We start from the raw sequence: 12,119 nt of genomic DNA, 5'->3' as shown, positions 1-12,119 counted from the left end.
TCCTGATTTTTTTGCGGGATTTTTGGCACAAACCCCTTTTAAAAATGGGGATTTTTTTGCAGGATTTTTGGCACAAACCCCTGTAAAAAATGGGGATTTTTTTGCACAGATCCCTTTTAAAAATGGGGATTTTTTGCGGGATTTTTGGCACCAATCCCCTTTAAAAATCCTGATTTTTTTGCGGGATTTTTGGCACCAATCCCTTGTTAAAAATCCTGATTTTTGCCGGGATTTTTGGCACCAACCCCTTTAAAAAGTTGGGATTTTTTGCGGGATTTTTGGCACCAATCCCTTTTAAAAATGGGGATTTTTTGCAGGATTTTTGGCACCAATCCCTTTTAAAAATCCTGATTTTTTTGCGGGATTTTTGGCACCAATCCCCTTTAAAAATCCTGATTTTTTTGCGGGATTTTTGGCACCAACCCCTTTAAAAATCCGGATTTTTGTTGGCACCACCCCTGAAAAAATTTTTTGCACAAATCCCTTTTAAAAATGGGGATTTTTTGCGGGATTTTTGGCACCAATCCCTTTTAAAAATCAGGATTTTTTGCAGGATTTTTGGCACCAATCCCTTTTAAAAATCCTGATTTTTTTGCGGGATTTTTGGCACCAATCCCTTTTAAAAATGGGGATTTTTTGCGGGATTTTTGGCACCAATCCCTTTTAAAAATCAGGATTTTTTGCAGGATTTTTGGCACCAATCCCTTTTAAAAATGGGGATTTTTTTGCAGGATTTTTGGCACCAATCCCTTTTAAAAATCCTGTTTTTTTTGCGGGATTTTTGGCACCAACCCCTTTAAAAATCCTGATTTTTTTGCGGGATTTTTGGCACCAACCCCTTTACAAAAAGGGTTCTTTTGGGGCAGTTTTGGGGCAGTTTTGGGCTTTTTTGGGGCTCTCAGCAGCGGTTGGGTCTCTGGCACACCCAGGGCAGCGGCTCCGAGCACTTGGCGCTCACCCAGCGCCCTTTGGGGCCTGCGGGGGCAGCTGGGCAGAAATTTGGGGGCATTTGGGAGGATTTGGGGTTATTTTGGGGCAAGTTGGGGTTTTTTGCAAGGTCTGGTTTGATTTCGGGTGCGTTGGGGTTATTGATGGGCGATTTGGGATCATTTGGGGTTTTTTGTTGGTGACCATTGAATGCCTTCATCTCCAAACCCACCAGTGCTGCTCCTCCGAATTCCCACCCAACTCCAAGCAAAATCCCTTCAGAAATGGAGATTTTTGGCACAAATCCCTTTGAAAAATCAGGATTTTTTTGCGTGTTTTTTTGGGCACAAATCCCTGTAGAAAGGAGATTTTTTGTGGGATTTTTGGCACAAACCCCTTTTAAAATGGGGATTTTTTTGCGGGATTTTTGGCACAAACCCCTGTAAAAAATGGGGATTTTTTTGCACAAATCCCTTTTAAAAATGGGGATTTTTTTGCGGGATTTTTGGCACAAACCGCTGTTAAAAATAATGATTTTTTTTGGCGGGGTTTTTGGCACCAATCCCTTTTAAAAATGGGGATTTTTTGCAGGATTTTTGGCACCAATCCCTTTTAAAAATCCTGATTTTTTTGCGGGATTTTTGGCACCAATCCCTTTTAAAAATCCTGATTTTTGTAAAGATTTTTGCAGGATTTTTGGCACCAATCCCTTTTAAAAATCCTGATTTTTTTGCGGGATTTTTGGCACCAATCCCCTTTAAAAATGGGGATTTTTTTGCGGGATTTTTGGCACAAACCCTTTTAAAAAAAGAGGATTTTTTGCGGGATTTTTGGCACCAACCCCTTTACAAAAAGGTTCTTTTGGGGCAGTTTTGGGGCAGTTTTGGGCTTTTTTGGGGCTCTCAGCAGCGGTTGGGTCTCTGGCACACCCAGGGCAGCGGCTCCGAGCACTTGGCGCTCACCCAGCGCCCTTTGGGGCCCAGGGCGCCGCAATCCTTCCGCTCCCTCTGCTCCTCCTGCAGCCACGCGTCCCAAAACCTGGCAAAAAACCCCAAAACCCGGAAAAAAATCCCATCAGAAAATTCAAATATCACCAAAGAGGCAAAAAGTAAATCAAGGAATTAAAAAAACCCCCCAGAAATTGGTTTAATAGCACAAATAAAGCAATTTTTGAGGGGAAAATGAGGCTAAAAATTGAATTTTTTCCAGGGAAAAACGGAATAAAAATTGGATTTATGGGGTTGGTTTTTATTAATTGTAATGATTTTTGTGATTTTTAGTAAGTTAATTGAATTTTAACTGATTGTTAATTCTTTTTCAAGAAATATTTAGTGATTTAAATATTTCAGTGGATTTTTTTTATAATTCTTTTTTTGTATTTTTTAGTAGTTGAAATTTTTAAAATGGATTTCTACTTGATTTTTATTCATCTTTTATTAAATTGGATTGATTTTCTTTTGGGTTTTTCGTAATTTTTAATTTGTTTTCATTCATCTTTTATTAAATTGGATTGATTTTCTTTTGGTTTTAGGAATTTTTAATTTGTTTTTATTCATCTTTTATTCATTGTGATTGATTTTCTTTTGGTTTTTAGGAATTTTTCATCAATTTGTATTGATTTTTTAATATCGTTTTAATTGATTTTATTTCCTGATTTTCCTTCGTTCCTATCACTTTGAAATTCCTGGATTGAGGGAATGAAAAAAGCACAAAAAAGGGGAAAAACCCCAAAATTAGGGAATTAAAATACAAAAAAGAAAAAAGTTTTAGGGGGGAGAAATTGGGCAAAATGTCATTTTTTCAAGGAAAGAAAAAAGAAAAAGAATCAGATTTATGGCGTCAGGTTTGCCTTTTGGATCTGATGCTTTTTTAAAGGAAAATTGGGATTTTTCTGCCCCAAAATCAGAATTTTTACCCTGAATCTGGAGAATTTTTATCAGAAATTGGGATTTTTTTACAAAAAAAATCAGATTTTTTTACCTACAAATGATGATTTTTGTTTTTGCCCCAAAATCAGGATTTTCCCCCCCAAAAAAATCAGATTTTTTTCACCAAAATTGGGATTTTTTTTTTACCAAAACTCGGAATTTTTTCCTGGCAATCAGGATTTTTTAAAAGAGAAATTGTGCTGTTTTTTGCTAAAAATTGATAATTTTTTTACCCCAAAATTGGAACTTTTTCCCAAACTCAGAATTTTTATCAGAAGTCAGGATTTTTTAATTCAAACCCTGATTTTTTAAAAGAAAACCAGGGTCTTTTTCCCTCCAAAACTCAGGAAAAATCCGGATTTTTTTACTGAAAAATCAGATTTTTTTTGCTTGAAAATCTGATTTTTTTTCCCCCAAAATTGGGATTTTTTTTATTAAAAATTGTGATTTTTTTTTCCCCTCTAAAATGAGATTTTTTTAACTAAAAATGAGATGTTTTTTGCCAAAAATGGAGATTTTTACATGAATTTGGGCTCCTCTCCAGTGACCCAGCGCCATTTCCCCTTCTGCTCCGCGTCCCTCAGCCCCAGCCAGTAGGAGCTGCTGCGGTTGCTGTTCTCCAGCAGGAAAACCTGGGAAAATCCCAAAAAAGGTAAAGAAAATCCACCCAAAATCCCCAAAAAGGTAAAGAAAACCCACCCCAAAATCTCCCCAAAATTTAAAGAAAATCCATCAAAAATGCCCCAAAAATCCCCAAAAAGTTCAAGAAAAACCTCCCAAAAATTCCCCAAAAATCCCCCAAAAATTAAAGAAAATCCCTCAAAAAATCCCCAAAATTTAAAGAAATTCCCTCAAAAAATCCCCAAAATTTAAAGAAAACCCACCCAAAGATCTCCCCAAATTTTAAAGAAAATCCCTCCAAAAATGCCCCCAAAAATCAAAAAAAATTAAAGAAAATCCCTCAAAAATCCCCAAAAAGTTCAAGAAAAACCTCCCAAAAATTCCCCCAAAAATCCCCCAAAAATTAAAGAAAAGCCTTCCAAAAAATCCCCAAAATTTTAAAGAAAATCCCCCCAAAAATCCCCAGAATTAAAAAAAAATCTCTCAAAAAATCCCCCAAAAGGTAAAGAAAATCCACCCAAAGATCTCCCCAAAATTTAAAGAAAATCCCTCCAAAAATGCCCCCAAAATCAAAAAAAAATTAAAGAAAATCCCTCAAAAATCCCCAAAAAGTTCAAGAAAAACCTCCCAAAAATCCCCCAAAAATCCCCCAAAAATTAAAGAAAGGCCGTCAAAAAAATCCCCAAAATTTAAAGAAAATCCCTCAAAAAATCCCCAAAATTTAAAGAAAATCCCCCCAAAAATCCCCAGAATTAAAAAAAAATCTCTCAAAAAATCCCCAAAAGAGTAAAGAAAACCCACCCCAAAATTTCCCCAAAATTTAAAGAAAATCCCTCCAAAAATGCCCCCCAAAATAAAAAGAAAATTAAAGAAAATCCCTCAAAAAATCCCCAAAATGTAAAGAAAATCCACCCAAAGATCTCCCCAAATTTTAAAGAAAACCCCTCCAAAAATGCCCCCAAAATCAAAAAAAATTAAAGAAAATCCCTCAAAAATCCCCAAAAAGTTCAAGAAAAACCTCCCAAAAATCCCCCAAAATTCAAAGAAAATCCTTCAAAAAAATCCCCAAAATTTAAAGAAAATCCTTCCAAAAAATCCCCAAAATTTAAAGAAAATCCGCCCAAAATTTAAAGAAAATTCCCTCAAAAATCCCCAGAATTAAAAAAAAAATCTCTCAAAAAATCCCCAAAAAAGTAAAGAAAACCCACCCCAAAATTTCCCCAAAATTTAAAGAAAATCCCTCCGAAAATGCCCCAAAAATCAGAAAAGTAAAGAAAATCCCTCAAAGAATCCCCAAAATTTAAAGAAAATCCCTCCAAAAATGCCCCCAAAATAAAAGAAAATTAAAGAAAATCCCTCAAAAAATCCCCAAAATTTAAAGAAAATCCACCCAAAGATCTCCCCAAATTTTAAAGAAAATCCCTCCAAAAATGCCCCCAAAAATAAAAAAAAAAAATTAAAGAAAATCCCTCAAAAATCCCCAAAAAGTTCAAGAAAAACCTCCCAAAAATTCCCCAAAAATCCCCCAAAAATTAAAGAAAAGCCTTCCAAAAAATCCCCAAAATTTAAAGAAAATCCTTCCAAAAAGTCCCCAGAATTTAAAGAAAATCCACCCAAAGATCTCCCCAAATTTTAAAGAAAATCCCTCCAAAAATGCCCCCAAAATAAAAAAAAAATTAAAGAAGATCCCTCAAAAATCCCCAAAAAGTTCAAGAAAAACCTCCCAAAAATTCCCCAAAAATCCCCCAAAAATTAAAGAAAATCCTTCAAAAAATCCCCAAAATTTAAAGAAAATCCACCCAAAATTTAAAGAAAATCCCCCCAAAAATCCCCAGAATTAAAAAAAAATCTCTCAAAAAATCCCCAAAAAAGTAAAGAAAACCCACCCCAAAAAATCCCCAAAATTTAAAGAAAATCCCTCCAAAAATGCCCGAAAAATCCCCAAAAAATTAAAGAAAATCCCTCCAAAATCCCCAAAAAGTTCAAGAAAATCCACCAAAAATTCCCCAAAAATCCCCCAAAAATTAAAGAAAATCCTTCCAAAAAATCCCCAAAATTTAAAGAAAATTGCCCCCAAAATCCCCAGAATTAAAAAAAAATCTCTCAAAAAATCCCCAAAAAAGTAAAGAAAACCCACCCCAAAATTTCCCCAAAATTTAAAGAAAATCCCTCCGAAAATGCCCCAAAAATCCCCAAAAAATTAAAGAAAATCCCTCAAAAAATCCCCAAAATTTAAAGAAAATCCCCCCAAAGATCTCCCCAAGAAATCCCCAAAACATTTAAAGAAAATCCCCCCAAACTTTTTTTAAATTAAAAAAAACTCCCAAAAATTCCCCCACAATTCTCAAATAATTCCCCCCAAAATCCCCAAAAATTTGGGATTGGGTTGGGATTCAGGATTCAGGATTCAGGATTTGGGATCAGGGATTTGGGCTCGGGGATTGATTTGGGATCTGGGATCAGGGATTTGGGATCTGGGATTGATTTGGGATCTGGGATTTGGGCTCGGGGATTGATTTGGGATTTGGGATCTGGGATTTGGGATTGATTTGGGATCTGGGATTTGGGATCTGGGATTGATTTGGGATCTGGGATCAGGGATCAGGGATTGATTTGGAGATCAGGGATTTGGGATCAGGGATTGATTTGGGATCTGGGATCAGGGATCTGGAATTTGGGATTGATTTGGGATCTGGGATCAGGGATCAGGGATTGATTTGGGATCTGGGATTTGCGATCAGGGATTTGGCATTGGGGATTGATTTGGGATTTGGGATCTGGGATCTGGGATTGGGGATTGATTTGAGATCAGGGATTTGGGATCAGGGATTGATTTGGGATCTGGGATCAGGGATCAGGGATTTGGGATTGATTTGGGATCTGGGATTTGCGATCAGGGATTTGGGATTGGGGATTGATTTGGGATCTGGGATCAGGGATTGATTTGGGATCAGGGATTTGGGATTGGGGATTGATTTGGGATTTGGGATCTGGGATCTGGGATTGGGGATTGATTTGGGATTTGAGATTCAGGATTCAGGATTTGGGATTGGGGATTGATTTGGGATTTGGGATCTGGGATCTGGGATTGTGGATTTGAGATTCAGGATTCAGGATCTGGGATTGATTTGGGATTTGGGATTTGGGATCAGGGATTGTGGATTTGAGATTCAGGATTCAGGATCTGGGATTCATTTGGGATTTGGGATTTGGGATCAGGGATTGTGGATTGATTTGGGATCAGGGATTTGGCCTCGGGGATTGATTTGGGATTTGGGCTTGGGGATTGATTTGGGATCAGGGATTTGGGATCTGGGATCAGGGATTGATTTGGGATCTGGGATCAGGGATTTGGGCTTGGGGATTGATTTGGGATTTGGGCTTGGGGATTGATTTGGGATCAGGGATCAGGGATTCGGGATTGGGGATTGATTTGGGATGTGGGATTTGGGCTCAGGGATTCGGGATTGATTTGGGATTTGGGATCAGGGCTCAGGGATTTGGGCTCGGGGATTGATTTGGGATCAGGGATTTGGAATTTGTGATTTGGGATCACGGATTTGGGATTGGGGATTGATTTGGGATCAGGGATCTGGGATTTAGGATCAGGGATCTGGGATCAGGGATTTGGGATCAGGGATTTGGGATTGATTTGGGATCTGGGATCAGGGATTTGGGCTCGGGGATTGATTTGGGATCAGGGCTCAGGGATTCAGGATTGATTTGGGATCTGGGATCAGGGATTTGGGATTGATTTGGGATCAGGGATTTGGGATCAGGGCTCGGGGATTGATTTGGGATCAGGGATTTGGGATCAGGGCTCAGGGATTCAGGATTGATTTGGGATTTGGGATCAGGGCTCGGGGATTTGGGATCCGGGAATTGATTTGGGCTCGGGGATGGATTTGGGATTTGGGATCAGGGCTTGGGGATTTGGGCTCGGGGATTGATTTGGGATCAGGGCTCAGGGATTCGGGATTAATTTGGGATCAGGGATTTGGGATCAGGGCTCAGGGATTCGGGATTGATTTGGGATTTGGGATCAGGGCTTGGGGATTTGGGCTCGGGGATTGATTTGGGATCAGGGCTCAGGGATTCGGGATTGATTTGGGATTTGGGATCGGGGCTCAGGCCCTTGGGATCAGGGATTGATTTGGGATCAGGGATTTGGGATCAGGGATTCGGGATTGATTTGGGGTCTGGGATCAGGGCTCGGGGATTCGGGATCCGGGAATTGATTTGGGCTCGGGGATGGATTTGGGATTTGGGATCCGGGAATTGATTTGGGATCGGGACTCAGGATTTGGGATTGATTTGGGATCAGGGATCAGGGATCAGGGATTGATTTGGGCTCAGGATTCGGGATTGATTTGGGATTTGGGATCGGGGCTCAGGCATTTGGGATCCAGGAATTGATTTGGGATTGGGGCTCAGGATTTGGGATTGATTTGGGATCAGGGATCAGGGATTGATTTGGGCTCAGGATTTGGGATTGATTTGGGATCAGTGATCAGGGATTGATTTGGGATCAGGGATTTGGGATCAGGAATTCGGGATTGATTTGGGATCGGGGCTCAGGATTTGGGATTGATTTGGGATCAGTGATCAGGGATTGATTTGGGATCAGGATTTGGGATCAGGAATTCGGGATTGATTTGGGATCGGGGCTCAGGATTTGGGATTGATTTGGGATCAGGGATCAGGGATCAGGGATTGATTTGGGCTCAGGATTTGGGATTGATTTGGGATCAGGGATCAGGGATCAGGGATTGATTTGGGCTCAGGATTTGGGATTGATTTGGGATTGATTTGGGATCAGGGATCAGGGATCAGGGATTGATTTGGGCTCAGGATCAGGGATTGATTTGGGATCAGGGATCAGGGATCAGGGATTGATTTGGGATCAGGGATCAGGGATCAGGGATTGATTTGGGCTCAGGTTTGGGGATCCTTTCCCCCCTGACCTGCTCGTCGCCGTCGCTGACCACGGCCAGGTGCGCGCCCAGGTCCGCGCAGGCGTTGTGGGCGCGGCCCCAGCTCAGCGCGTCCCGCGAGAAGGAGAAACAGCTGGAGCCGTGCGGGAGCCAGCCCGGCCCGCAGCGCCGCGGGCTGCCCAGGGCCCGGCACAGCTCTTCTGGGGGAAAAACACCCAAAAACGGGAAATTTATCATGGGAAATGATCCAGGTAATCATCCTGGAGCCGTGCGGGAGCCAGCCCGGCCCGCAGCGCCGCGGGCTGCCCAGGGCCCGGCACAGCTCTTCTGGGGAAAAACACCCAAAAACGGGAAATTTATTATGGGAAATACACAGGGAAATGATCCAGGTAAGTGGGGAAACGGCCCCGCAGCGCCGCGGGCTGCCCAGGGCCCGGCACAGCTCTTCTGGGGAAAAACACCCAAAAATGGGAAATTTATCATGGGAAATGATCCAGGTAAGTGGGGAAACGGCCCCGCAGCGCCGCGGGCTGCCCAGGGCCCGGCACAGCTCTTCTGGGGAAAAACACCCAAAAACGGAAATTATCCGGGGAAATGATCCAGGTAATCATCCTGGAGCCGCGGGGAGCCAGCCCGGCCCGGCGCCCGAGGGCTGCCCAGGGCCCGGCACAGCTCTTCTGGGGGAAAAACACCCAAAAATGGGAAATTTATTATGGGAAATGATCCAGGTAAGTGGGGAAACGGCCCCGCAGCGCTGGGAGCTGCCCAGGGCCCGGCACAGCTCTTCTGGGGAAAAACACCCAAAAATGGGAAATTATCCTGGGAAATATTCTGGGAATTTATCCAGGAAATTATCTGGGAATTTATCCAGGGAATTATCCAGGAAATGGGAAAAATCCAGGGAAACCCCTGGGGAAATGGCCCTGCAGTGCTGGGAGCTGCCCAGGGCTCAGCACAGGAATTCTGGGGAAAAACACCCAAAAATGGGAAATTATCCTGGGAAAATATTCTGGGAATTTATCCAGGAATTTATCCAGGAAATTATCCGGGAAATTATCCAGGAAAATCTGGGAACTCATCCAGGGAAATGATCCAGGTAAGTGGGGAAATGGCCCCACAGTGCTGGGAGCTGCCCAGGGCTCAGCACAGGAATTCTGGGGGAAAAACACCCAAAAATGGGAAATTATCCTGGGAAAATCTGGGAATTTATCCAGGAAATTATCTAGGAATTTATCCAGGAAATTATCCAGGAATTTATCCAGGAAATTATCCAGGAAATGGGAAAAATCCAGGGAAACCCCTGGGGAAATGGCCCTGCAGTGCCGGGAGCTGCCCAGGGCTCAGCACAGGAATTCTGGGGGAAAAACACCCAAAAATGGGAAATTATCCTGGGAAATCTTCTGGGAATTTATCCAGGAATTTATCCAGGAAATCATCCAGGAAAATATCCAGGAAAATCTGGGAACTCATCCAGGGAAATGATCCAGGTAAGTGGGGAAATGGCCCCGCAGCGCTGGGAGCTGCCCAGGACTCTGCACAGGAATTCTGGGGGAAAAACACCCAAAAATGGGAAATTATCCTGGGAAATTATCCTGGGAAAATCTGGGAATTTATCCAGGGAATTCTCTGGGAATTTATCCAGGAAATTATCTGGGAAATGGGAAAAATCCAGGGAAACCCCTGGGGAAACGGCCCCGCAGTGCTGGGAGCTGCCCAGGGCTCTGCACAGGAATTCTGGGGGAAAAACACCCAAAAATGGGAAATTATCCTGGGAAATATTCTGGGAATTTATCCAGGAAATTATCCAGGAATTTATCCAGGAAATTATCCGGGAAATGGGAAAAATCCAAGGAAACCCCTGGGGAAACGGCCCCGCAGTGCTGGGAGCTGCCCAGGGCTCAGCACAGGAATTCTGGGGGAAAACACCCAAAAATGGGAAATTATCCTGGGAAATATTCTGGGAATTTATCCAGGAATTTATCCAGGAATTTATCCAGGAAAATATCCAGGAAATTATCCAGGAAATTATCCAGGGAAATCCAGGAAATGATCCAGGAAATTCTGCAGGTAAATGGGAAACCCCCAGGGAAACGGCCCCGCAGCTGTTCTGGGACAAAACCACCCAAAAATGGGAAATTTGTGCTGGGAAATGAGAAAAACCCCAAGAAACATCCCAGGGAATTTTTGGGAAGTTGTCTGGGATTTTTGGGAGATTTTTTGGGGATATTTTGGGGAATTTTAAAAATTTTTGGGGATTTTTAAAATTTTTATTGGGATTTTTTTGGAATTTAAAAAAAAATTTTTAGGGATTTTTGGGTGAATTTTTGGGAGGGTTTTTGGGAGGGTTTTTGGGAGGGTTTTTGGGGTTTCTGTGGTATTTTGGTTTTTTTTTAATTTTTGTGAATTTTTAAAAAAAAATTGATTTTTTGTGGATTTTTAATAATTCTGGGAAAATTTGGGGAATTTTTTTTGGAAATGTTGGGAATTTTGGGGATTTTTCTGGGAATTTTTGGAGAATTTTTGCCAGATTTTTTGAGGGAGTTTGGGGAATTTTTTGGTTTTTTTTTTTTATTTTGGGAGAAATGTTGAGAATTTTTGGGGGGATTTTTTTCAGGTTTTGGGGAAATTTTGGGTGGAATTTCTTTTTAATTTTTGTGCAAATTTTGTGGAATTTTGGGGGCAAATTTGGGAATTTTTGGGGGAAAATTTTTGAGGAATTTTGGGGGGAAATTTTTTGAGGAGGGGAGAAATTTTGGGGACTTTTTTGGAATTTTTGGGGACATATTTGAGGAATTTTTGGGGGGGAATTTTGGAATTTTTGGGGAAAATTTTGAGGATTTTTTTGGCATTTTGGGGAAAATTTTAAGGAATTTTTTGGCATTTTTGGGAAAATTTTGAGGAATTTTTTGGTGTTTTTGGGGAAAATTTTGAGGAATTTTTAGGGGGAAATTTTGGAGTTTTTGGGGGAATTTTTGGGCGGAATTTTGGGATTTTTTTTTTATTTTTTGGGGGAGTTTTTTGGGGATTTTTGGGGGGATTTGGGGAATTTTGGGAACTCTGGGGATGTTGTTGATGCTGTTCATTACCAGCCAGCTCCTGCTGCTCCAGTTGGTGCTGCCGGATCCCGAAATGGAGCCGGGTCTGATCCTGCTGCACTGCACAGACCAGTAGGGACCAGTACGGACCAGTATGGACCAGTACGGACCAGTATGGACCAGTATGACCAGTACGACCAGTATGGACCAGTATGGACCAGTATGGACCAGTACGGACCAGTATGGACCAGTATGGACCAGTATAAACCAGTACGGACCAGTATGGACCAGTATGGACCAGTATGGACCAGTACGGACCAGTACGGACCAGTATGGACCAGTATGGACCAGTATGGACCAGTCCATCCCAGTCCCTCCCAGTTTGTCCCAGTTTGTCCCAGTTTATCTCAGTTCCTCCCAGTTCCCTCCCAGTCTGTCCCAGTCCATCCCAGTTTATCTGAGTTCCTCCCAATTCCCTCCCAGTCCCTCCCAGTCCCTCCCAGTCCCTCCCAGTCCCTCCCAGTCTCTCCCAGTCCACCCCCAGTCCATCCCAGTTTGTCCCAGTCCATCCCAGTCCCCCCAATCCCCTCCCAGTCTGTCCCAGTTTATCCCAGTCTGCCCCAGTTCCCTCCCAATCCCTCCCAGTCTATCCCAGTCCCCCCCAGTCTGATCCC

At 42.1% G+C, this 12,119-nt stretch overlaps 1 protein-coding gene across 1 annotated transcript; it reads right to left on the bottom strand.

Annotated features, from left to right (window-relative positions):
* Positions 1-1,809: 1,809 nt before the first annotated feature.
* On the bottom strand, positions 1,810-11,565 carry LOC115916790 (C-type lectin domain family 4 member E-like; the record flags this gene model as incomplete). Its single annotated transcript, XM_030970529.1, has 4 exons — positions 1,810-1,965; positions 3,378-3,487; positions 8,441-8,610; positions 11,497-11,565. Coding segments are annotated over 4 exons (485 nt in total), but the record flags the coding sequence as incomplete, so codon positions are not given.
* Positions 11,566-12,119: the final 554 nt, after the last annotated feature.

This window comes from Camarhynchus parvulus, unplaced genomic scaffold (genome assembly GCF_901933205.1).
Source record: "Camarhynchus parvulus unplaced genomic scaffold, STF_HiC, whole genome shotgun sequence".
NCBI classification, from domain to species: Eukaryota; Metazoa; Chordata; class Aves; order Passeriformes; family Thraupidae; genus Camarhynchus; species Camarhynchus parvulus.
The sequence above is the reverse complement of the archived record's forward strand: the minus strand, read 5'-3'. Positions and strand labels throughout refer to the sequence as shown.